We start from the raw sequence: 27,783 nt of genomic DNA on the forward strand, positions 1-27,783 counted from the left end.
CAAGGGAGCAATATAAAAAGTAACACACAAACACCCTTCAATACTATTCCCTCAGTGTCTAAATCATTAAAGACCCTTTTGGGATTGGCCCACAGACACAACCTACACCCTCAGGTGACTTCAACAGCTAGGGTACTGGGGACATTCATCTCACTGTTTGCATTTACAATACTGTTAGAATTTGGTAAAAGGAAAAGGTGATTAGAACAACAGACCACACATTCTTAAGCAGGCAAATACTTTTGGATCCCCTAAGCAGAGTCATTCAGTATAATAGGCAAAGTCAATGGGCAAAAGTCTTATATAGGATGAAGCACCTCTGGTAGGTAAGGAACAAGTTACTTACCTGTAACTGTTGTTCTCCAGCATGGGTCTGGCATGGATTCACATGTTCATGAATATTCCCAGTCGTCAGGCTGGGAATCCTCAGTAAAGAAAAAATCATTCACTTCCGAACTTTCTTTCTCCTAACAACCAAATCACTGGTCTCTGGGTCATACTGCCCCCAGCCAATGACTGCCCCCTACCCAAGCCCCTCCTCTGGCAGCCATCTTTAGATTTGGTAGAACGTAAAGTAGGACCAAGAGAAGAGACGCAGAGGGGTAGACGGGAGGGTTCGCATGTGAATCCATGCCAGACCCATGCTGGAGAACAACAGTTGCAACTTGTTCCTTCTCCAGCATGGGATCTGGCATGGATTAACTTGCTCATGAATAAAGAATGCATAGCAGTACACACATGCACAACCACAGGAGGTGGCAAGGCTCAACATTAAGCATCTCTTACCTCCTCACCAGGCCCACCTTCAAGCAAACAGGTTGCGCAGCACTGCATGGCCGACTCTGGACTCCTCCCTGGAATCCCTGTCGACGCAGTAGAACTTTGTGAAGGTGTGCGTCGACCTCCACGTAGCAGCCCTGCAGATGTCCAGCAGGGGCATAGCAGACAGGAACACCGTGATCGCTTTTGTCGAATGGGCTCTCGGACGGCCAGGCAACCGTCGGATTTCCAACCAGTGACAATGGGTGATGCAGCCGGAGAGCCACCTAGAAATGGAAGCCTTGGAGAGGGCCTTCCCATGGTTCACAGGGTCAAAGTTCACAAAAAGTTGCAACGTCTTCCGAAAACTCTTCGTGCGGTCCACGTAGAACTTTAGCGCACTAGCCACATCCAGCAGGTGCAAAGTTCTCTGTCGTCGACAAAGGCGTCGGGAAGAATACAGGCAATGACAAGTGCTCTTTTAGATGAAAGCCAGACGGTACCTTGGGCATGAAGGAGGGGTGCATCCGTAGCACCACCCTTGTCTCGTGGAATGTCAAATAAAGGTGGCTTACAGGACAGGGCCTGGATCTCTCCCACTCGTCGTGCAGCGGTGATGGCCACAAGAAACGCTGCTTTCCACAACAAAAATCAGTGGCGCAGAATGCATAGACTCGAACGGTGGACCCATGAGCCTAGTAAGCACCATATTGAGCTCCCACGCCGGGGCCTTCACTGGCGGGAACAAACAAAATAGTCCTTTGATGAACTCCTTGACCAGATGACGCGACCATAAGGATGACCGTCCCGGAGCTCTGGTGTAGTGGGAAATAGCCGCCAGATGAATCTTGATGGAAGCATGAGCCAGCTCTGCTCTGGCCAGGGACAGCAAATACAGCAGCACTTGCGTAGCCATAATTCGCAGAGGGTCGATCTTCTGTGCACGGCACCAGATCGTGAACCTCTTCCACTTAGGTCTGTAGCACTTCAGTGTAGACGAAGCCCTAGCCTTGGCAAGCACCTCCTTGCAGTCCGCCGGAATATCGTATCCCTCAAACTCTAGTGCTGCAGGAGCCAGGCCTGCAAGTTCAGCGACCCTGGGTTGTTGTGCAGAATTGCGCCTTCTTCTCTGGTGAGAAGATCTGCAGGCCGCTGAAGCTTGACTGGAGGGGCCGCCTACAAGTCCAGAAGGTCCGGGTACCGTATCTGTCTCGGCCACACCGGTGCGACGACGATCATCCTGCACCAGGACCGTCTGAGTTGATTGACTAGTCAAAGAGGCAACGGCAATGGAGAGAACGCGTACAGGAACTGGTCGTTCCAGGGGAATGAGAATGCGTCCCCCATGCTCCCCGGCTGGGGAAACCTTCTGGTGAACCTCCTGAACTTGGTGTTCATTGCCGTCGCAAAGAGATCGATCTGGGGATTGCCCCATCGTGGGAACAGAAGATCCACTTGGTCCTGCCGAAGCTCCCACTTGTGGCAAGAGCACAGCTCCCTGCTGAGTGAGTCTGCAACGGTATTCTTTACTCCTGCCAGATGAAACGGGACAAGGAACATCCCCTGGGCAACGGTCCAGTGCCATAGGTCTTCCGCCTCTCTGGGGAGCGCCGGGGATCTGGTGCCCCCCTGCTTCCGGATGTAGTACATTGTGGTGGTGTTGTCCATGAAGATCGGTACCACCTTGTCCTTGTGGGACGGCAGGAAGGACTTGAGGGCCCAAAACACTGCCTGCAGCTCCAGTAAGTTGATATGCAACGACTTTTCCTCCGACAGCCACAAGCGTCTTGCGTGGAGATTTCCGGTATGCGCCCCCCATCCTTCCAGGGAGGCATCCGTCGTGAGCGTCTCCTGATGAGGTGAGGTCTGGAAGTGAGCGCGCGCCGACAGATGCAGGCAGACTCTGCACCACTGTTTTACTCGACGGAAAAACTCGTCGAGAGTGATCTTGTCCTCGAAGCTTCCAGATACCCGAATCCAATGGGCGTCAAGGAACTCTTGCAGTGGGCGCATTCGTAGCCTGCACAGCCGAATGAGGTATATGCATGACATCATGCAGAGAAGGGAATTGATGGACCTCACCCTTGCAATCTTCAGGGTCAACAGCCGTTGCACCTTGCCCAGGATGGCCGCAATCCTCTCCTCCGACGGAGACACCAGGCGCGAACAGCACTGTTGAGCCGAGACCGCAGAAACAGTGTCTTGCGATGGCACCAAGCAGGACTTTGCATAGTTCACAGAGAACCCCAGCTCCGTCAGCAGCTGGACGGTCTTCGCCTTGTGCGTGACGGCCTTGATTTCGCTCGAGTAAGCCAGCCGTCCAGGTAGGGGGTAAACCTGGATCCCTCGTAGACGAAGCTGTGCCGCCACTGGAGCCAAGCACTTGGTGAAAACCCTTGGCGCCGACTTCAATCCGAAGGGAAGGGACTTGAACTGGTAATGTTTCCCTTGGACGAAGCACAGAAACTTGCAGTGTCCCTTGTGAATGGGGATGTGAAAGTAGCCATCCTCCAAGTCCAGCGACAATAGAAAATCCCCTTCTTCCAGGTGTCCTAGCATGTGCTGAAGGGTGACCATCTGAAACTTCTGGGATTTGATGTACTTGTTCAGACGGCAGAGGTCTAGGATGGGCCTCCAACCGCCAGTCTTCTTGACAAGGAAGTACCGAGAGTGCACTGCGGAGCCCAGATGCCCCTTTGGAACGAGCGCCATTGCACCCTTCTTCAGCATGGCCCGACCTCCAGCAGAAGCTGAGGGATGTCATTTTCCTGCGTGGCCACTGGTGAAATGCGAGGATGCTTCGTTGGAATTCCAGGGTGTGTCTGTGGGCCAGAGCATCAAGCACACAACAGTCGGTGGAGATGGACTTCTACGTGCTGACGAAGCTCGTCAGCCGGCCTCCCACCGGGGTGGACAGATGGGGGCCCGACATCACGGCCCGTTCAGTCTGGCTTAGCTGTGAAGGCACCACCTTGGAGACCTTGTCGATGACGGCGACCTCCTGCAGACTTGCTGCGGCCCCTGTAAGCCTCCTGGGCCGAAGAGCAGGACGGTTGATAGTAGGACGAAGAGCTTCCACCGAAGCCTTTGGAGTAACCTTGGGGTTTACCCACAGAAGTCCGAAAGGACGGCGGTCGCTGCTGAAGCGTGCTCAAGGCATGAGCTGTCTGAGTCCGTCTTGATGGCCTGAAGAGACTCGTCCACGGTCTTGCCAAAAGAATTGTCCCCAAAGAGCATGTCCAATACCCTCGAATGCACGTCCTGGTGAAAGTTAGTGGCCCTTAACCAACCTCGTCGAAGAAGGCAAAAGATGTTGCCCATTTGGCGGAATCCCGTGTTGGCAATGTCCATAGCCACTGTGATGTCATGGTCCAATGCCACCTTGTCCTCCTGCAGGATCTCCAACGCTTCTGCTGTCTCGTCATTGGGCAGGAAGTCGAGGAGGGGAGCGATTTTAAACCAGAGCTCCCCGTCATAGGGCACCACGATCATGTTGGCCGCCTTGATGGTCGTCGCCGCCGATGTGATAACTCGTCCCATGGCGTCTAACTTCTTCCTCTCGCTGTCTGTGGGGCGGATGGGGAGGAGGTCGTTGACGCAGAAGAGCCAGAAGATTTTAGTCGCCGCTGCCGAGACCACAGAATCCGGGGAAGGCTGGAACCTCAAACACTTGGGTGCAGAGTCTGGCACCCTACTTCTTTTCGTACCGGCCCCTCTTCGCCAGGGCAGAGGACGGGTTCTTCATAAGGGACAGTCCCTCCTCCCAAATGTCGTCCAACAGTGGGATCGACAGAACGGTCTTCCTCTTCACCTTGTGGCATTGGTACAGGAAACCCTCTTCTTTTCGTCGGGGGCCAGTTGAGACAGCCCCGAGGGCCTAGAGATCATGGCATGGAACAATCCTATATTGTCGAGTGGTGAGGCTCTGGGCGGCAGAGACGGGAGGTCTCCTAACCAGCCGTCATAATCATCCGTGCCTGTCAACGCTGTGTCCGGGTCTGTAGCCTCCCTTGGTGGAGGAGGGGAGGGGTGAGAAAGGTGACAAGGCTGTGGAGGGTGACACAGGATCTTCCGTCAGCCGGAAGGGGCATCCTTGTCCGAATCTCCAAGCACAAGGTGTGAAGTGCCTGGAGAATGTCCACTGAGATGTCTGCTGGGGGTTGAGGTGGCGGAAGTGGGAGCGACGGAGGCAGCAGTGTATGGTTCTCCTAATCCTCCACACCCTGCTCCTCGTCTGTTTCATCGCCACTCTCGACGTCTCCCGCGTCGGGGTCCTTCCCGTAGGACTTGGCCTTCGATAAACTTCTTTTCCAAAATGGTCTGGAGAGTAGAAAGATCCTCCTCAGAGGCGACGTCTGTGCCCTGCAGAACTACCGTGCACCCCCTCCCCCCCCTTCTCTGCGACCAGGGGAGACAGTTTCGGGGAAATGATAGGCATCACCTTCTCCGCTGTCTTCTCTATGGGCTGAAGAGACGCATGGCAGGCAGGGAAACTCTTGCCTTGGGGGCCGCACCCTGCGAACCTGCGTCCTTCGCTGGGGACGCCACCACTCCTTTAATGGAAGGCTTTGCTGGGTGAATCTGGGCCTGTACGACCTTGGTCGAGCTTGAGGCCTTCACCTTGGGGGGAGGGGTGGAGACTCGCTGTGCTTAGCCTTATGTTGGGCTCCCGTCGCCAGAGCACCCTCAAAAGGTCTTAAAAGACCGCTCAGTTTTCCTCTTGTGGCCGGGGGAGGCATGCTGCCGGGACACACCCGTAGCAGGCGCCTTGGCCTGGAGCCACTCGTTGAGACGCCTGCGCCGATCCTTCACGGTGCGGGGGGAACATCTCCTTGAAAAAACGCAGTCTTCCTCCACGTGCGTTTGGTCCGAATGCAGGCAATAGAGGCACAGGTAATGCCAATCGTCCAAGTAGATGTTCCGTAGGCCACATCCTGGGCAAACCCTGAACAGAGGTGTCGAGTCTTCCTTCTCCTCTGCCATGTCCACGCGGAGTAGGCCTCGAAGAATCTTCTGGAATCACGAAATTCAGCCTTTGAGGGGCGCTGGAAAATCCGAAAACAGGCCCCTGTTAATCAGCTTGAGACTCGATTGACCGAAAAATAGAGTAAAATTCTGGAGGAAAAAAAAAAAGGGCAAAATGCAGTCAAAAGCCCGAGAGGACTCCCAGTAAAAATCTGAAGATTGCTGCCAGAGGAGGGGCTTATGTAGAGGGCAGTCATTGGCTGAGAGCAGTATGACCCAGAGACCAGTGATCGGTTGTTAGGAGAAAGACAGTTCAGAAGTGAAACTGATTTTTTTCTTTACAGAGGATTACCAGCCAGACGACGGGGAATATTCATGAGCATGTGAATCCATCCCAGACCCCCATGCTGGAGAAGGAGAATGCAAAATGTCTTAGAAGTCTTTGAAGAAAAGAAGAATCAAATGTAGGGCCACAAGCTGATTAGACTTGTGAGTAATAGAAGATGCAAGCAACTCTAAAATAAAGAGGTAAGTTCTCTGACTCTACAGTACCTTTGTATTGCAGAAAAAGTGCAGAAGATGCTTTCTGTTCCTGTGCAGCTCGCAGATCTCTGTTCCTGTGCCTTAGCCGTGGGGACAAGAGGGAGGACTTCTGGGGACTCCTGCACTGCAATGAGGCGGTCACCGTTCGCAACCAGCAATCTTTCCAGCAAGTGGCACTTCGGGGGTTTCAGCTCCTTGCGACTACTGCAAATAGCAACACTGTGGTTCCTGGCTGTCGAGATGGACTTTCCTTGCTTCTGGGGTCCTGCACTCTGATGAGGGGGCTCAGGCTCGGTCAGTCCTGCTTCCTGGAAGTCCGGAGGATCTTCCTGGAGCTCTTGGCCAACTTAAAAGCAACGCACACAATCTGGTGTTCCTCCCCCTAGCTATACGGTTTCCTGCAGCAACTCTGGAAATTCAATCAGCTCCGAGAACGATGTCCAGGTGGCTTACTTTGGAGTTGATTGGTCCCACCAACTCAAGGGCAGAAGTCGTCCTTGCAGGGGCATCTCTGTCGATACGAATTGAGTTTAAGTACAGCAGCAGGGCTTCACCAGGTAAACCAACGGTCCAGGAGTTGCAGCCTGCGTCCTCTTCAAGTTCTTCTTCAGTTCCTTCGTCTAGTGGTCGACTGCCTTCCAAGCCAAAAGCCTCAGCTTTTATTCAGTTCTCTCCCATTCATTCCAGCCTAGCTGTCAATCACCCAGCAGAGTGGCTGTACTTGCCGGACAGTCAGCCGGCCAATCGCCACAGAGTGCATTTGGGTCTACTAGGAGACCAAGCAGACGGAGTTCCGGGCACCTCCCTCACTTCCTGCCCACCCCAGACACCCTGGAGCCAGAGGAGAGCTTTACTTGTGAATTCCGCCAAAGGCAAAGCGAACAATGGGACCAAACCTGGTTTGGCGCGCAGAGTAAATCTCAAGGAGGCCCTTTCCACAAAGAAATGGGGGAAAAAAGAAGACCGGGACCATTTTGACAAAAATGGCACCCCTGGGTGCTTCACTGCAGCTGCGAACACAGCCCGCGGTAAATGCACACCACGGTAGTTAAAATAAAACCTCTGCCACTAAAATAAAACCACTGCTACCAGCCATTCAATTGGTAAAAGAAAAATCCATAGTGGTGATAGGGACTCATTTTGGCACAAATTGGGGAACTACTTGTATAATTCCCTGGCTCATACCAGTACCCATTCTTAGGACTAAAGCCATCTCTGGTTGGTCCACCAAAAACACAAATGTTACCGATAACTTCATCGGGCTATCTCCCTCAACTCTTGGGAGCCTTCAGAAGAATAGTCAATACCTAAACTCTCCTCACTCAATGTCTGCTCAACTTATCCCATCATCTCATTAGGGTAACTCACTATTCTTTGGACACCTTTTACAAACCCTCCTAACCTTTCCTTTTATTCTCCCGTTGCCTTATACCTCTTGAACTGCATACCCTATTACAAATGAAGCAGTTTTGTACCCCATCTGAATTGTAATTTCTTGGGTTTTCAGTATTATTGAACAACTTTCTCATAGCGATATTTGTGTTCATAGATGTAGAATTTCACACTTGTTCACTTAAAACCTAATAAAGTCTGGGGGAAAAATTACAATAGTATTAAATCACTGCACTGCATCAATAGAATTTTATTGCAATTCTTTCTAGCAATGGATCCATTGTAGCAATCAATTTCTACGGGTGTAATGAGAGTAAATGGGTAACTTGGCCTACTGTGATTTTTGGTAGCCCTCTGGGCATTGTTGGAGAAGTATAAATCAACTATGCGACCACTAGGTCCAATAGCAAGTATATGACCTACAATGGTATTAATTATTTGTATTATTTATTATAGATTACAGGGATTCCATAGACTGGTGTTATCCTTTTAGGATCGGATTAAGAGTTTGTAAACACATTTTTACTATTAATAAAAATATGCAAAAGCATCCAAAAAGATCCAGGACATTGCGCCTTTTAAAGGTAAAGGAAAATATATTTTATTATCATCTGTAATGATAAGTTTGCCCTTCTAATAACACGTGTTTCGGCCCCTGCCGGCCTTTTTCAAATCAGGGCTGGTGTAATCATACTAGTGGAAAGGAACATTAGAAAAAAAGGATCATATTTTAAGATGCCAAACCGAAAATAAATATACAGAATGATGTATTATACCATAGCAAAAAGAATTCTGCATAAGTAATAAACATTATATGCAGTCAAAGAAAAAGTTATTAAAGCATCAATACAATTGTACAGTAGCAAACAGCAAAACATTAATTTGTAAATTATAAGAAAGGGTTGGGCGAGAAAAAGAGGAGGAAACATACAAACAAGAGACAAAAGACGAAGTAGAAAACATCATAAACAATTTAAAACCTTCCAATTGCCAAGGCGACCCCCGCCCAGCACCTATTATCAAGGAAGCATCTCATGAGCTAGCCCAGTTCATTACAGCATTCATAAATGCTTCTTTCAAGACGGGTATTGTCCCCGACAACCTAAAGGATGCATGGGTTATCCCACTCATCAAAAAACCCTCCCTTGACCCTAATATCCCAACTAACTTCAGGCCTATCACTACGGTCCCATTCCTGCTCAAGATCCTGGACCGCGCAGCCTACCTGCAGATTCAGGATTACCTCGAACTAAACAATCTCCTGGGCTTAAGACAATCAGGGTTCCGCCCTAAACATGGCATGGAGTCAGCTCTGATCGACTTGAAAACTCAGATGGAGTCACTGAAGGACAATGGGAAGCTAGCTCTTCTCCTTCTCCTCGATCTCTCCGCGGCTTTTGATCTGGTCAACCACCAAATACTCTGCTAGCATCTCAAATCCGCAGCCCACTTCTCCGACTCTGCCAATGCCTGGATCCACTCATTCCTGAGCAATAGATCCATGAGTCTTCTCACAGCTGGCATCAGCGGATCCCTCCCCCATTCACTGTGGCGTTCCTCAAGGCTCGTGTGTATCCCCTACGTTGTATAACGTATTCACCAAGCCCCTATTCGATGTGCTTGACTATCTGGGTGTCTCCTACACTAACTACGCGGACGACACCCAGATACTCATCCCTATCACAGGAGACAACACAGCTGACACCAAAGCCCTTAACGATGTTTAGTTGGTCATCCAGGCCTGGATGGCACAGCACGAACTTTGCCTCAACGATGATAAGACTGAGCTCTTACTTTTAGGATCAAATCATCGGCTCAACAAACTAGACCAAACCTACAAGTCCTTTATTATTGACGACAATGACATTAAAGTCTCCAAAGATACTAAGACGCTAGGGGTCTATCTTGACTCCTCGCTTTCTCTGAACAGACAAATAAATGCAGTTAGGTCAGCTTTGGCCTATACCTGCAAACTTATCACTGCCTGTAGACCCTTCCTAAACTCCACCAACTGTATCACACTCGCTAGAACTCTTGTTATGGCCAAAATCGACTACTGTAGTTCTATCTACCTAGGGACCAGTCAGTCTAACCTTAATAAATTGCAAACTGTACAAAATAATGCCTTAAGGGCAGCCTTAAACATCCCGAGACGCTCTCATATCTCCTCCGTCAGACTGGACTTACGCTGGCTCCTGGTAAAACAGAGAATTGCCCTGAAAACCCTAGCTTTGACTCTCAAATGTCTGAACAACAACGCCCCACCTTACCTGTCCACTCGCTTCTCACGCCACACCTCCACTCGACCTACCAGAGCAGCCCAAACTCACAGCCTCATCGTGCCTAGATGCAAACTCCAAAAAGCTGGTGGGGTGAGCTTCCCCGTCCTGGTCTCCAAACTCTGGAACACCTTGCCCACACCTATCAGAATTGAACCATCATTCCACTCCTTCAAGAACAATGCTAAAACATGGCTGCTCTCCCAAGACTCATGAGACCTTGACACAGTCCAGACTCCATGCGGGGTACAGAACTGAATATACATTTTCTCTCTGCTCTGTCCCTGCATTATACGCTGTTAATAGTACCCTTCGGTACATGTATATATGCTGTATATTTTTGTAACTCACTGTAACTACTGCTTTTTGTAACATATTTAAGAGTATGCGCCCAGTTGCCCCTGGGCCTGGTTTTTTTGTGCTTTATAAATAAAATAAAATCAAAATCAAATCAAATCAAATCAAAGACGGATATTGCAATAGTCATGGTTTATCTCTAATTAAGGTGTGCAATAAAAGCCACGGCTACTACATATCATAACTTACCCACACCGGGGGTCAATAGCTTCTCATTCAACAGTGGTGTATTGGGTCAAATCCCATTATTATATGATCTGTTACCAAGAAACAGATATAGAAAATGTATTTGGGTTCCGTGTCATTACGTGTGAAATGCTGCTGTGAAATGCTGCGCTCGAGGCTTTGTGTCATTAAAATCTCATATACATTAAAACGTGTAGTATCCAGATATCTACATATTTACATCCCGTTTAAATAGCACAATGCATAAGCTAATATCCAGAAATTATCTTATTAGCAAGTCCGAGAGCGTAGTTAACTCGAGCACAGAAGTGCAAGCGCAGCGTTAACTCCCTCCATTGTAAAACGTCTGTATTTACTCGAATTGTGATCCTGCGTATGCCATTCGTGTTATATTCTAAAGCCTTTTAGTGTATATAGATTAGAAACTGAAGTTCTATAAATCACCATTATGCGAGAGCAGAAAGCGCCACTTAACACGAAATGTAGTCACTCGCGTCGGCTTCACAAATGAAAATGGGTGCCATCTTGGGACTATTTTATCCGTTCCCATGGTGATATGACGCCTAATCCACCGCTTCCCCCAGTTGCCTAGCAACTCACACACGGATTGCTTTTCTAAACGAGATATTTATCGTTGGTTTTTCTCGATTCTCCCCATAATGGGTCATAGTACATAATGTAGCGTTAAGGGTTATCAAGTATCATTACTCTAACTAGTTTTTAAAAGTATTACGCAATGGTATATTCTAATAGAATCCTTGGTATCAGTTATCTCATTCTATATTGGCAAGTACCTTAAAGGTATATACCCACTAATTGGTAAAGACAATTAAACTGATTGTATCAAATCTAAGTGCATTATCCGGCTTTTTCATACTATTTGCAGACCGTCATATCAAGAACATTAAGGAGTGTTGAAATAAGCATATTATTAAGCACAAATATTACTGATGTAAATCACAATTGTTGAAACAATAATCACCTGTAGGTACACCATTAAAATAAAAGCCGTTAGCTAAATAATAGAGCATCGTTATCATACATATGACGCAATTGTAACCACTTTGGTGAAATTAAGTGCATTTTTGTTTCTATAAGAATGATGCCATTTCAGTATCTAGATTTAGACCGAGCACAGTTGTATTAAAGAAACAAATTATTCTAGCTTCCGCTTGGCGTAATGCTCGAACTCTGTCTCCACCCCTCTTATTCATTGTAACATGTTCGGTATATTCACCGAAGTGATTATTATGAATGGTGGCGCGTTGGTGACAGCTGTATGCATGTAAAACTGAGTTGACTTCCGTTGGCTTTCGAAATGTCCACGTTTCCAAATGTTCATCCTTTACATAAATAGTGAGATCTAAAATGTTTATTGATTTAGCATTAAATTCTCCTGTGAATTCTATCTCAAATTGGTTGTGATTCAATCTTTCTGTAAATTCTTGTAATGTGGAAACTAAACCTTCCCAGATTAAATAAATATCGTCTATGTATCGGATCCAAAGTTTGACTGGATCTTGAAATGCCGGGTCTTGATATACTGTGTACTCCTCCAACATCCCCATAAAGATGTTGGCTAATGAAGGGGCATACTTAGTCCCCATTGCCACTCCTTTTAGTTGTTGAAATAGACAGTTATTGAAAGTAAATACATTTGAGTCCAAAGTTATCTGTAGCATTTCTTTCAACATTTCAATATGACAATAGTACGTTTTTAATGTATATGAGATTTTAATGACACGAAGCCTCGAGCGCAGCATTTCACAGCAGCATTTCACACGTAATGACATGGAACCCAAATACATTTTCTATATCTGTTTCTTGGTAACAGATCATATAATAATGGGATTTGACCCAATACACCACTGTTGAATGAGAAGCTATTAGAGATAAACCGTGACTAATGCATTATCCGTCTTTTGTCTCTTGTTTGTCTGTATGTTTCCCTCCTCCTCTTTTTCTCGCCCAACCCTTTCTTATAGTTAACAAATGAATGTTTTGCTATTGATGCTTTAATAATGTTTTTCTTTGACTGCATATAATGTTTTTTGATTACTTATGCGGAATTCTTTTTGCTTTGAAATGTATGGTATAATACATCATTCTGTATATTTATTTTGTCGGTTTGGCATCTTAAAATATGATCCTTTTTTTCTGATGTTCCTTTTCGCTAGTATGATTACACCAGCCCTGATTTGAAAAAGGCCGGCAGGGGCCGAAACACGTGTTATTAGAAGGGCAAACTTATCATTACAGATGATAATAAAATATATCTTCCTTTACATTTAAAAGGCGCACTGTCCTGGATCTTTTTGGATGCTTTTGCATATATTTATTACTATTACTGACAGGTTTTTTGTGGGTTACTGTCGATCCAGTGGTTTGCGGCGAGTCAATAAATTTGAGGCACTAAGGGGTTATTCCAGTCCCCAGTTTGGATTTGGTCAAAATTATTTCTGTTTCAATTTAATGTTGAATGAGTCGCCCAATAGACCAGCTGTACCACTAAGCCCAGCACTTTTCTCCTAAACATTTTTACTATTGTCTCAGCCTCTATTTTTCTGTCCATCTCTTATCCTTAGTGTAGAGTCTACCACCCACTAGTAGTCATACATTTAACGGAGGAGTAGGAAGGGTCGCTCTATGACTTATCTTTCCTATACATGCCACAAAGTAAGACACAAAGTAGTTACTTAGATATATATCTATACATTCTCTAGTGTATACTTTTAAGAATATCAGTGTGGTGTATTCTCTAGTGATAACTGTGGGGAATAACTGTACTTCACTACCAGCCTACCTCCTTCCTCGAGGAATTCCCGACTGCTCTGCCTTACCTAGCAACTTGAGGTGGTTAATTTTTTTTTTTGGTTGGTACCCTCTCTCGACCTTAGGTTTGATCGTTTTAGATCCCACGCCAGTGGCCTCTGGAAAAGTCTCATCAACACCTGTGATTGATGGAATCCTTTATGTTGTAAGGAACAGAAGCTGGAGTCCGAACATAATTTTAATAAAGGATATGGAAACATCGGTCTGTGGGGAGTTAGAAGTGACTGTTAAAGTGAATACCCTTAACATGTAACCAGTCTGCTAAGGTTTCTACATAACATGGAGGTTAAAATATAATTGCTTGAGAAAAGGCGAACCTCTGCCCTGCTGTTTTCTTTGAAGTACATTTATGCTCGCTTTTGTCACAGTGTGGGTACAAAAGAAGACTCAAGACTAAACTTATATTTTTCTGTTAGGGAGATGGAGTAAGGATCTAGGGGGAGGAGAGGTGATCACCCAAATCAAACAAACAGTCTTTCTGTGGAAGATTTGTGCAAAGCAACTGTAACAATGACCAATTGCCTGCCATGCCTGCTAGGCTAAAAGAGGTTTTAGTGTACACTTTCACTGACCTGAATATTTCACTATCCTCAACATAACTACTTTATGCAACCAAGCAATAGTGCCCTATGAATGCAGAAAACTTTGCTAAACAAAATTGCCCTGATCTCACCTGCACTGAGCATCATGATGCTGCTATCAGCCTCCGGAGGCAGGACATCCACCAGTGCATTGCTGTGTTTGTGAAGAGCAACAGAGGCATTCGGTTTCAGCAGCTCTCGGTCGATGGTACTAAGAATCCGTACATAGTAGTTGGAACCTAAATGGAAATATCAAGAAAGCAGTGAGATCTTTCAAAAAACATATTACAGAGTCAATTTAAGAATACTTAAATCATTTTAAGTGACTAAAAACAAACTAGAACATATTCCTAAAACAATAGACAATCCGTGTAACACAAACAGGAGTGACTTTTGGAACCAACAAGATCTGGTTAAAGACACCAAACCAGCAAGCTCTGGGAGGCCAAAAGAGACATTTTCAAGGAACTGGGGAATTGGTTATAAACACAATGAACATTCAATCAGAGATCATATATAGAAGATTTGATTCTTAAAAGCAAGCTGGACCTCAGACAACAAACATAAAATATCACAAATAGGGGGTCAGAACCTACCGTACTATTATGCCAACACCTCACCCCTAATTCTTCCAAACAAAAATAAAAAGGAAGCCACAGAAAGGATATGCAGTACATACCCAGAAGTGAAATTTTAGTATGGGATGAAATGATTGTTCAGTGGGTGGAAAACATCAGTGAGAATAACGAAAAATCATCCACACAGAGGACACCAATGCAGTTCCGGAGTATTCATAGAATGTGCACATGCACAGCTAATCTACAGAAATGTGGCATGTTCAGTGTATCTGTTCTCTTTGAAGATCATCAGTGGACTGCTGAAATTCATATGTCCAAACAAGCGTCTTTAGAAAGTGTGTAGTGTAGAAGCAAAGGGTGAACCCAGTTCTCAAAATTTGCACTTTTTTTTTTTAAGTTCCTCTGTGAAAAGACCAGCAAATCTGCTTTGAAGTTCTGTTTTTAACCCCTAACTGCTGAGGGTTTTCCCTCCCAGTGCTGATCCCTTTTTTGGACATTTTGGTATGTCAGCATTCAATCCCTTTTACAAGTGATATCCCGGCCAAATGTGCACCCTTTTCTTCCCACATGTAAGCGGTCATAACGCCACCAAGGATTCTTAGTGTGCTGTAAGGGGTTGGGAAATAATAAAAATGGGACTAAAGTGTGTGTATTTTCAGAAAATGCCAGTAAAATTAGTTAGGGAGAATTTTCATTTCTGTTCTAATTTCCTCCCACCTTAGGGATCCCAAGCTCTTTTGCTGGACATAGTACTGTGGGACCTTTTCTCACCTCATGTGTTTTTCCCAGATTAGGATTTTATGTTTTCTGACAAACTCCACAGACATATGCTTTTTGTACAGTGACACAGTACCTTCAGTGCAGTGTCACTGAGAAGTCCTTTGGATTTCTCTTAAGGTTTAAATACCTTTTCTTGCGTGGACGAGTGTTCCCAAGAATAGTAAAGTGAAATTGATCTTACTTAACTTTCTACTTTGTAGGTTCAGCACATACCTTTTTATGTGGAGTGCTGGGGGGTGTGGGGGGTGTTAGCTAGCAGCCCCTTATCCTACTTTCTCATGTAACATTTTTTGTTTCCCTCACTACATTTAAATGGATGGTGGCAGTGGTTTACTTTTTCCTACTAGAGTGCTTTTCTACCGCAGGCTGAACCCTCAGCTGCAGTTCAGCACCCATCGGTGTCCATTTTGTCAAAATGCCCCCCCCCCCCCCCCCCATCTTCTTTTTTTGGCATTTTCTGTTTGAGGGGTCTTTCTTGGCTTTTTCTCGTATGCGTTGAGATGGATTTGAGTGCTTTGTGCGTTTTGCCTTTGGCGGGCTGGAAGAGCTCCGAAACTCCCCTGTCCTTTGTCTCAAGGAGTGCCTGAACAAAACCAGTCCTGAATGGCCACCTTGCTGTGTGATTGACAGCCTAGGCTGTGAATGAATGGGAACCTTGCTTAAAAGGCGAGGGTTTTGGGGATAAAGGCAGAGTCGACCACTGGAAGAAACATCCGTAGCCGAAATCGTGAAGAGAAGCCTTCTGTAGCCTCCTGGACCTCGAAGTACCGGTGAAGCCCTGCTGCTGTGCGGACCTCCTTTTTCGAGTCGACAGAAAGCTCCAGACAGTACGACTTCTTCCCTTGGGTTAGTGGGACCAACTAACCCTGAGATGAACTCCACTTTGGCACAAACCCTGACTTGCTGTGCCTCTCCAATGCTGCAGAAGCCCAGTGCCAGGGGTCAAGTCTCCATAACCAAGTGCAACATCTGCCGGGGAACGAATCCGGCCAAAAGCTCCAAATCCAGAGTCCCCTAACAAGAGTCCAGGACCGAGAGAGCAAGGAAAGTCCAGCCGGGGATATTCGATCTGCATCAGTGCTGTTTGTGAGGCGTTAAAACCGCGAAGTGCCACTGAATTGAAGAAAGGCCGCATCTGCCGAAGTCCTTCCCCGAGTACTGCTGCAGGAGCCCCACAGACGTCCTCTCGCTCTCTCTTGTCCCCATGACTGATGCTCAGGAACCAGGGTCTGCATAGCTTTAGCAAGACGACATCCAGCTGGACCACTTTTCTTCTAACCAGAGGTACTGTTTGGGCTTGGGGGTACTTGCCTTAAGTCGTGCTGTCTCACTTGAGACTTGCACCTGCTTAACTTTGAGTTGATTTCAACTCGCCTTTGGACAGGCCTAACAGCCTGTGTGTCTTCAGTAATTTTCTGTGAACAATCTGACTGTGAAAGACTTGATCCAAGAAGTGCATCAGAACTATAGAGTTGATCCAAATGCCTTTGGCTGTTCTGGCTCCCTAAAAGCACTCTTCTGAATCCATTGACTTTGGCATTACTTGTCCCTCCATAGGTTGTAGCTTGTTCAATACTGTTATTGCTGGGAAAGGGTTATCTAGAATTCATTGGAGGATTCTGTTGTCCTCACATAAGAAACAGTTCTAACCTTCCTATTTTTTCCTTGACCCTTCGTTCAGAATCTGCGAAGTACATTGGTGCGATATATTAATGCAATACTATCCTTGTTATTGTGTAGGAGAAAAAGTATTAGCATCGCAATAGAGTAGTCCCCAATGTCATTGATTTTGAAAAGTAATTCCAAAGTTTGCTTCACTGTTACAAACAATTGCCTTTTTAAAGAATGCTTTACTAAAAAATGTTAAATAAACTATTTATAACTGAAAACGTGAGTATACGTTTTACTTGGTTACTTGTATTGACGGATTTCAGCTGTACAGCTCTGCAGCTCACATTTACCCCTCTGAGATAGGCCTAGCTGGAGATAGACCAACTTGTGTACCCAATACCAAGCAGATCAGTCTTGTGCAGTCTCATACAGTGCAACTGCACCAATTCTTACCTAACAATAAGGTGCAAAGAAGCCTGTTTTTTCCTTATAAGAGCTAGGAACAAATAAATGGTTTGCTGTTCGGAATTCACCATTTTCCAGGCTTTCAAGAACAGGTTGAGTGGAAACCAAAAAAATATATGTTTTATAAGGTTACCATCAATTTTGTGAGAGGTATGCGATTTTTCCCCTTTTATTCCAATAGGACATCCTTGAATGGACTGGAAAGGAGGGTAGGAAAGCTAAACGGGAAGACAGAAAGGCATACATTTCTGAAAGGTAGGCAATTCCAACTTTAGGAAGGGGTCCTTTGCGCAGGTCAGGCAACAACGATGTATGTAAAATTGCCATAGTTTGGGGAAAAAAATAGAAAAAAAAGGTATGTGCTGGACATGTTTGAACCTGTAAGGTTATGGCGAAATAATTTTAATTTCTATGGCAATACCCTTTAACCACAGAGATCCCCAGCTCTTTTGCTGGGCTCGGGGCTTTTTAAATTTTAACTCCTGAGTCTGTGGGACTTTTCTCTCACTCTCATATGTTTTTTTCCGACTAGGAATTTTGTGTTTCACAGTGTTTAAATGGAGTCTGGTAAACTCCATATGCATCTGCTTTGTTCATTGCGACACACAGCACCTTTTGTGCAGTGCCACTGAGAAGTCCATGTTTAACTACATTTTCTTGTGTGAACTACTGTTCCCAAGAATAGTAAGATGACTCCCGTCTTACTTTTCTTTTGTTGGTCTAGCAACCACCACCCAATGTGGAGTGCTTGAGGGGTTACATAATAACTCCTTTATCCCACTTCTCGAATGGCTGATGGCTGATGCCAGTGGTTTATTTTTTACTACCTTGTGGCATGTATCTGCAGGCTGATTCCTCGGCTGCAGTACAGCACCCAAGTGTGACAATTTTCTCAAAATGGCTGCAGTCTTGTTTCACCATTTCTTTGTCAGTTAGTTCCTTCTGGGCTTTTACTGTTTGAATCGGGTTCGAGTCCTTTGTGAATTTTGCCTTTGGCAGATTTCAGCCCTGAAGCCTTCCCCTGGCTCCAGTGTGTCTGGAAAGGCAGGAAGTGTGGGAGGGTCCCAAAACTTCCTTGTACTTTGTCTCAGTGTGCCTGAGTGAAACCAGATCCAATTGGCCGGCTAGTTGTCCAGGAGGACAGCCACCCTGCTGGGTGATTGACAGGCTATTAGGGAGAATTCTCATAAATGTGCCAATTCCTCCCACCTTAGAGCCCTCCAGCACTTTTGCTACACTTGGGACTTCAAATCAATGTGATTTACTCTTGTGTTTTCTTTGGTTATGGAGTTTTAGACAAAAAGGCATCATCTTTACATTTGTGTCACACAGCTCCCTCAGTGCAGTGGCACAGGGAAACCTTTACAGGCTTTCCAAGGTTTAAATACCTTCTCTGGGACAAACTACTGTTTCCCAGAGTAAGTAAAGTGAAATTGACTTTACTAGTCTTAAATTCCTAGACCCAGCACACCCTATCTTACAATAGAGTGCTGGAGGGGTTACTTAGTATCCCCTGTGTCTAGAAACTCATGTAGCAGTCAAATGCTACCCTTTCCTCTCAGAATGGATGGTGGCAGTGGTTTTACAAAAAACTACCATGATTTTTCCCCGAATGCGAACACCGGTAGCGTTAAATCACGAGAGCCATGTTTTTCAAGATAGCGTCTGAGCCCCCTCTAAAAACATGGACCGGTCTTCTTTTTTCACCATTTCTTTGCTGAAAGGGCCTTCTAGTTTGGTTCCTTTGCTCATTCGCCAAGACCGCCTTTGCCGCCCGAGTGTCTGGGGTGGGCAGGAAGTGAGAGAGGTGCCTGAAACTCCCTGTGCTTAGTCTCCTAGGAGACCCAAATGCACTCTGTAGTGATTTGCTGGCTGACTGTCTGGCAAGGACAGCCACCTTGCTGGGCGATTGACAGCTAGGCTGGAATGAATGGGAGAGAACTGAATAAAAGGCGAGTGTCTTGGCTTGGAAGGCAGAGTCGACTACTGGAACGACAGAACCGAAGATGAGCTTAAAGAGGACGGCTGCTGAACTCCTGCACCGTTGGTTTGCCCGGTGAAGCCCTGCTGCAGGTCCGAATCGCCATGTTCATCTCGACAGAGATGCCCTGGAAGGGCGACTTCTCCCTTTGAGTTGGTGGGACCAATCAACTCGACACTAAGCCACCTGGATACCAATCTCAGAGCTGGTTGTATTTTCCTCAGAGTGCTGCAGGAAACCGAATAGCAAGGGAGGACGACACCAGTTTGTCTGCTTGATTTGCCAGTTGCCAGCTTTTTGACCAGTCTCAGTACAGGAGTCCTGACGTCCTCCCTCTTGTCCCCACGACTGAGGCCCAGGAACAGCGAGATCTTCAGGAAATGCCAGGAACAGAGGTCATCAGCTGCATCTTTTTCTTCATTTGTAAAGGTAATATAAAACCAGACAGTACTTACCTCTCGCGGTGAAAGTGCTTGAAACTTTTCCAACTCACAGGCCTAATCAGCTTGTGACCCCCGCATCCGATTCTTCTTGCTACAAACTATTCCTAAGAACTTTTGCAGAGACTTTTCTGTTTACTTACCAGAACTGCTTTTTCCTATCCAAGACTTTAGCCCATTGTCTTTGGCCTAGACTATTGAAATGAATTGACCGTCTGGTGAACTCTAAATATTTGCACTAAGAATAACTATAACCTTTCATGTTCTAATAATCTTTGCCTTTTACTCCTCTTGAAAAGTATTTCTGAACAAGTGTTGAAGTCTATTTTTGTGTGATATATAATTGCCTCCTTCTTCTGAGCGCTTTATAACTGACAGATAAATAAATTAAGTATTTATCAAAGAAACCTTGAGTGTAAGAGTTTATTTGGACACTTGTGATTGTAGACCTCTGTGTAACATCATTACGGCTCACGTTCCCCTCTTGAGATTAGCCTGGCTGCTCAGCTCCGCTACCAAAACTGTGTAGTACATACTTATATCAAAGGTTAGTTTTGCTTGCACCTGTAGTCCTACTTGTGTGTAGTGGTCCCAAAGGGTAGTGCATAAAAACATTGCCTAACACAGGCTGTGAATGAATGGGAACTTGCTTAAAAGGCGGGGTTTTTGGGATTAGAGGCAGAGTCGACCACTGGAGGACAACATCCGACAAAGAACACGTGAAAAGACACCAGCAGCACTCTCCTGGACCGCAAAGTGCAGGAAATCTTAATCCAGCGTCCCTTTGCCAGAGTGCAGGATCGAGGGATCAAATAACTTCTAACCTGAGCCGTTCATTCTTCTTTTGCGCTGAGAAAAAGGTGCCAAAACCACAAGAGGCCACTGAATCAAGGAGAATCCAATGCTGCAGAGCCCCTCTCTTGAGTGCTACTGCAGAAGCCCGCCAGACGTCCTCCCTTTCGTCACCACAACCAAGAACCAGGAACAAAGGTCTGCTACATTGCAACAGGAAGGCATCCAGCTGTAACATTCTTCAGTTCAAAAGGTACTGTGGGGCTTGGGGTACATCTACCTTTTGCAAATTATGGTGCTTCCTAGCTCGGGGAGTGCCATTTTACCCTCCTTAGAGTTGACCTCCACTCACATGCAGTAGCCTTGCAGCTTGTGCTTCTTCAAGGTGGCTCCTCTTGAGCTTCTGTGATTTTCTATTTAAACTACTAACTTTTCTAAGAGAGCATCAGAACTATGAACTAGCCCATTGACTTTAATGAGCCCGGACAGCCAAAGGCCCCCTTCTGAACCTATTGGCTTTGGCAGTGCTTGTTCCCTTAGGTTTTAATCGTTGAACACTATTATTGCTGGGATAAAAGACTGCCTACATCCCTCTGGGAGTACACCCTCTGGGAGAACAAAGTATGTTCTGATCTAACTATACGAGTAATCCTTTGTAGCTGAAGCTGAACACCATCGAAGCATACTTTAATTAAAGATAGAGATGTGTGAAGGGCATGCAGCTGTGCACAAAACATTCTAACACAATCCCAGGGCTCGGGCCACATGTACGAGGAGCCACCTGTACGGAAATAGCAAAAAATAAACACATCCATTCGAATACTTAAACCGCTGGGTGACCTGCAGGGTTTTGGATGTTCCACCATTGACACAAACACCAGAAAATGCGAAACTGCGGCGCAAATCTCTGTCCATTATTATATAGATCAGGGGTTAAGCAGTGCACGTACAGCTTTTAACATGATTTTATCCCCTCCAAGTGTTATCTATGTGCAGCAAATATGTTTGTTGAGCATGCGCTGGAATTGAGTGCGCTTTTATTGTAGCATACGTAATTTTATTGTGATGTTTTCTATTTTTGGCTATTGTATTGAGTTATAGAACGTTTGTGCTGTGGGTTTTCAATGTACTTTTATGGGCATTAACCGAAAGTACGTTTTTATCTTATCTACATCGGAAAAGCTAAAAAGGACGGTTTAACAAGCAGGCACAGTGCACCCACCCAGTGCATGGGCTAGCAAAAACGTACACTTTTATTTAGTGTTTAGTTGACAAAGCATATGCTCTTGTGAAATGCATTGCCATGATAGACCAAGTTAAACATACATTTATGAAATGACTAAAGAATTAAAGAGTCTTCCCTTATTTTGCTATGGCCTGAACGTTCAGCTGTGTATTCGACTCACGGCTTTTAGTAATGGTAGTGAACATGGCAGTGCAATGGGAAATTGCAAATTGGCCAGCGGTTAAAGGAAAATACTTGTTTGCACCTATGAGTGGGCCTGACCATGAATGGTGATAGAAACCTCTAGGTATTAAACGCGTTATAACCTATTTTATCATATCATATCATGTCATGTCTCTTCAGCTGAGGCCTGCTGGCGTTCCTGGACCCAACTACTACCCTCCATCCATCCATCCATCCATCCACCACCACCCCGCTGGTACCACACCGGTCCATCAATGACCTTTCCTTACTTCAGTGACTGACAGTGTGGCTAGTTCTCTCTCCCTCTCCCCCCTGCTGCTGGCCAGGGTCTGATCTGGAATGGCTGTTCACTCAGTTGGGCTGGGGCAGGCGGCTGGCCTCGTGTCGGCTAAGGTGTGTGCTGCCACCTGCCTGCCTCGCTCCTCCTACTGCTGCAGTGCTGTGTTAACTGTGCACTGCAGGTGACTGGGTGCCCCTAATCCGGTGATGAGGGTGGCCCTAATGCACCGCTTCCTCGTGCCTGCCACGCCTGGCACCTGTCGGACGGGAGACCCAGTTGCAGAGAGCAATTTGCTTGGCAGTCGGCACACACAGTCAGCACTCTTCCTTTTGAATGAAAATTCAAAAGGAAGTGAATGCCAAATGGCCTGCTCCCACTTGGTGGACTACATGGGTGCCAAGGTGGCGGCCTGGGCGGGGATGGGTGTGGGGGGGCAGGGCCAGGGCAGAGAGACCAGTGGTCCTAGAGAGGTGCACTGTCTGAGTAGCATGGACACAATGCGGGGAGTGTGGGTTAGTATCGGTTGCAGGGCTAGCCTGTCACTTTATTACAAGGATGGAAACTAAACCAAATGAGAGGCCCCGGCAGCCCCGTGTCCATGGCTGCCATCAATGTCAGGCAGGCTGAGAGGGAGAGCCTGGCTGCCTCTACGCCAAGAAAATGGTTGGGCAACAATGAATATATATTTTAGTGTGAATATTTCGGCCCCCAAGTTGTACATTTAAAAAAGAAAAAAGGCCCACAGTCATTGAACTCGAATTATGAAGCGATCCTTGGCTGAATGCCTGACTGCTCAGTCCAACGCTGGCTCATTTGATGTCGGTTTGGTTTTCTAAATATAATTTGTCAGGTGATATTCTCTGAGTTTTCCTTCTACAAATGTAGGCAGGTCTGTCTGAACAACAAAACTAAAAATTACATTGTCGCTCTGAGGAGGGAAAAAGTAATATGCCCATTGGCATGGTTGAAAATGTGCACTCACCACTAGCCATTGACTAATGATGATATTTGACGGGTAAAACAAGGTGTCTTGTGTGAATTGAGGGACTGTTAATGGCTGCAAGGCATAAATTAGTTTTCAAAAATTGATTAGCAGAGTTTGTTAATTAGATTTGTCTTCATTAGCAAACCCATTTGATTAGCAATTTTGTACTAATGTTTTTAATGCCACCAGAAGATACTTGTACCCAAGATATAAAATGAGCAACAATACAGCAGTTTTGTGTACTGCTGAAGTAAGACATTAGTGAGACAAGTCGGGCCTTGAAAATTCTTCCAAATTCCACTAGACATGCAAGTTGAGTAACTTAGTCTACCCACTCGACTGAAGAGACATGCACTAGACCCATGGCAACAGACGACCACACATTTTAATGCACTTTCTGGAAAATGGTGCAGGTCACCACAAACCCACTTCAGTATGGCACACTGCTGCCACCCAGAGGCCAGCCATGCACAGTAGTTTTTAATTGACATTTACTGCAAACAACGTAAAGTTTAAATAAAAGTTTCAACATCCCCTGCAAATGGTACTGGCCCTTCTTGAAATCTACTCGACTATGCGAGGGGGTGAAAATACTTTGCTAGCCCTGGATGAGTTTCTGTAAAAAGGTTAGCTGCATGAAAGGACACAAATGGATATGATAAAATGGTTCTGAAAACAGTTTGACCAGCTCTCTACTGCAGGTGCAAATACAGAATGCAATCATAATCCTAGAGCAAAGCAAGCTCTGGAGGCCAACTACAGTGAACAGTTTTGCAGTAGGTCTGTAGATGTACAGACTGGATGAAACGATTGATCGCTACTTTTAAGTAAATATCAAGTTAGCTTTGTGTATTGATAATGTATAAAACAAAGAGTGGATGGCGTAGCAGGCAGAGAACTGGGCAAACGAGGCAGAATATTGTAGTTGGCAGCCATTTCTCTTTCAGGGTAGCGGGTATATCTTGGCTTGATCTGATATATGATAAGTCATTTATAACACGCCTGTACACACATGTTTCTAGGCGGAACAAGAAAGGGTAGACCGGGGGGCGGGGGGGGGGGGGGAGGACAAAACAAACTATCTTACTTGCAGTGCTCCAGATAGGATTTTAGACTATTTTACTCCCAATATTTAGAATTGGAGAGTAAATCCAATTTCAAGATCGTAAAAATTAGTTTCCACCTTCGCAAAAGAGTAAAGTGTCTGACAACTATGCAATTAAAACTTTGTTCGAAAACATTAGTGATATTAGAAACGGTCGTAATGCATGGAACAGTCGGAGTATATGAAACAGATGGAGTACATGGAACTATTGGAGTGGGCTCGATCTCAAGCACCTAAGGTAAACCGCCATATCACATCTCCACCCTTACTCTCTTCTTTACACCACCACTCAACTAGAACACAGCGATACTATGACACCATTCGGTATAGCTGTTCTCATACCATCATTTGCCTCATACTACCCATCACCCTAACTAAACACTGCTGGTTACACACCCTCCAGCCTAGGCATTCTCCTCAGGCCTAAAGCAGCCAGAATCGGTCTGGATAAAACCTGCCAGAAGGAACACATACTCTTGATCTCTCAACCGCCACACCTACCGCTAAGAAGCAGCTATCACACGAATGCCACACCAGCTGCACACATATCCTGTGCTCACACGCACCTTTGACTCTCTATTCTCTCTACTGACTTGAACTTCAGTTCCCGAGGGCGTTCAACCTACAAGCGCCTTGAGACCATACCAATATGGTACAGAAGGCGCTATATAAATGCAAAGTAACATAACATTTATATTTATTTTAATCAATGATAGAGCGCCAAATCGCCCACAGTGCACAAAAAGACAGAACAAGACAAAAAAATCAGACACGTGTAAAGAAGTCAGAATCGGAGAAGAGCAAAAGGAGAACCTAAGGAGCAGTGAAGAAGTAGGTCTTCAGATTTTTTTAAAATCAGCCAGGGAAGTGGAGGATTTTAGGTGCAGAGAAAGAGTATTCCACAAGGCAGGAGCGATGACATTGAAGTTGGTTTTACCAAATTTGGCCAGCCGAAAGCGGGGCTGACAGAGCCTGGCTTGTTCGGTTGACCAGAGCAGTCGCCCTGGGATGTATCGCTGAATACGTTCTGCAAGATAGCTGTGTGCGGTGGCATTCAGACATTTAAACGTAAGTGTGAGAATCTTGAAGGAGACTCTCTGCCTGATAGGAAGCCAATGTAATTTCTTCCAGGCTTCAGTGATTGAGTGCCGCCTTGTCAGGCAAAGCACAGCTCTAACAGCGCCGTTTTGGGAGATTTGAAGGGAGGCAATATTGGCTGAGGAAGTACCTGCAAGAAGACTGTTACAATAGTGCAGCCTTGAGTTGATAAGAGCGCAAGCAAGGAGAGACATATTGTTAACAGATAAGAAAGGGCGCAGTGAGCCGAGCTGCTTATTGATCCTCCCCCTTGTGGTACGAGTCTTAGCCACATGAGAGTGCATAGAGAGTTTGGCGTCAATCGTGAACCCGAGCGTCTTAACGCTATGATCAACCTCCGGGTCATCTGCATAGTTTGTATACAAGACACCAAGGTCATCAAGCAGCAAGAGAAGAGGAAGGATATAAATATTGAAGAGAGTGGGGGATAGAGAAGATCCCCGAGGGAATTTTCCCTCCTTATAACTTAATATTGCAATGGTGATCAGTGTTATTACGGACCTCAAATGACGTCACTCAATGTGCTGGAATATGTATAATATATGAAATGTTACTAACCTGCTTTATTGCTCTTGTTGAATTGAACTCTAATATTGGGATTAATGTTATTAGTATTTGCGGCTTTTTAAAGATAGTCTAATTATCCTTGTGCATGTATAAATAAATATGTTAGGTTACTTGCATTTATATAGTACCTTATATATCATTGGTATGACCTCAAAGAGCTGGTAGGTTGAACGCCCTCAGGAACCGTAGTTCAAGCCAGAAGAGAGAGTGTTGTATGGTGCGTGGGGGCACCAGATTTGTGTGCAGCTGGTGTAGTTGTTGGACGATAGCTGCTTCTTAGCGATAGGTGTGGTGTTGAGGAAATCAGTTGGATGTGTTCAGTCGGGTGGGTCGACAACCTGACTGGGTTTTGGCTGCGTTAGGCCTGAGGAACGCCTATGCTAGCCGGAATGTGCATCAGATAGCAGTGTTTTATTAGGGTGATGAGGTGATCGTGATGTCGTGTTCATATGTGAACAGCTAGGCTGAAATATCAGGTGTATAGCTGTGTTCTAGTTGAATGATGGTTTATAGAAGAGAGTAAGCGTAGTGGTGTGATATGGTGACTCTCAGTATAAGCGCCTGAGACCAGGCACGTGAGCAGGACAGTAGGGAGGTACATAGCGACATGCATATATATAGCGACAGAATGGATTTAACACAATCTAGATGCAAGATTCAACACAGTGATGTAATTAGGGCGCACTTTCTAATTGGGGTGTTTACACCTGGATACCTATATTTACTGATTTCGTTTTACATCTCTACAGTCCACATTACCCCTTTTAATATAAGCCTGACTGCCCAAAATCAATTCCCTGTGGTCCAGTGGGATTGCTGGTAGAGGATAGAAAGATCCTGAGCAGCACGAGAAACCGTGTCTGCTATATTTACATGCTGAAGCCTATCATTTCCTGAGAACGTTGGTACGTGGAGCGTATGCCAACGTCATCACGGCCACCCCCAGTCATGGAAGGGGAAACCTGGGACTCGGGAGATGGGAGCTGCAACAGGGTGGGGGAGGAGGGGCACATCCGGGCTCCCCCTCCCAAGTGCTGAAAAGGGCAAGGTATCTTGTCCTCAGCACTGCAATCGTAGTGCTAAGGATGAGATATCTCATCCTTAGCACTTAAGGGGGTTAAAGAACTTAAACATCCATTTTGTATCCAGAAACAATGTAATCTGTTTCTTTAATTCAGTACTCTGGCAGCAGTAATCCAGCACGAGCCCCCTACTGGGAGCTTGCACTCGTTACTTACTGCCTTAGAGCAGAGAATTGCTTTGTGCCTGTATTCTGTTGATTCTGACCTTCCTCTCATGTTATGTACGCATTGCTTTTTGTTGCATGTGCGCACTGAGGCCTTCAAATAATTAACTGAATGCTCTTGCTGCAATAATCAAGTACCAGCCTGTTAGGTAAGATCTTCATTTTCATACAAATTCTTCCTGGTAGGCAAGATTGTATGTAGTAACCCTGTGGGAGCCTGCACGAGCCTTGCCCTCTTGGCAATAGGTAACCCATTCTTTGGTATGGGCCTGTACTACACACGTTGGTAGTGACTGAGCAGCCAGGCTTATCTCAAGAGGGGTCAATGTGAGCTGTAGGGTTGTAACAGAGATTCACAGTGACAGGTATTCAAATAACACTTATATTCAAGGTTTCTTGATGAAATAATTATTAATTTAACAGACAATTTTAAAATAAGCCTTCTTTAGATAGAAGGGAGTAATATGCAACACTTAAATACACTTCAAAAATGCACTCCTTCAGTTCAGGTAAGTAGACATCCTTATGTGAT

At 45.6% G+C, this 27,783-nt stretch overlaps 1 protein-coding gene across 1 annotated transcript in view; it reads right to left on the bottom strand.

Moving 5' to 3' along the window:
- The window catches only part of PSMC4 (proteasome 26S subunit, ATPase 4), a 184,191-nt gene that overhangs the window by 135,422 nt on the left and 20,986 nt on the right, over window positions 1-27,783 (bottom strand). The window contains exon 4 of the mRNA XM_069604943.1: window positions 13,987-14,133. Within this exon, the coding sequence (XP_069461044.1) occupies window positions 13,987-14,133 (147 nt within the window). The remainder of the gene's footprint in view (window positions 1-13,986; window positions 14,134-27,783) is intronic.

This window comes from Ambystoma mexicanum, chromosome 1p (genome assembly GCF_040938575.1).
Source record: "Ambystoma mexicanum isolate Mex_15411 chromosome 1p, UKY_AmexF1_1, whole genome shotgun sequence".
NCBI classification, from domain to species: Eukaryota; Metazoa; Chordata; class Amphibia; order Caudata; family Ambystomatidae; genus Ambystoma; species Ambystoma mexicanum.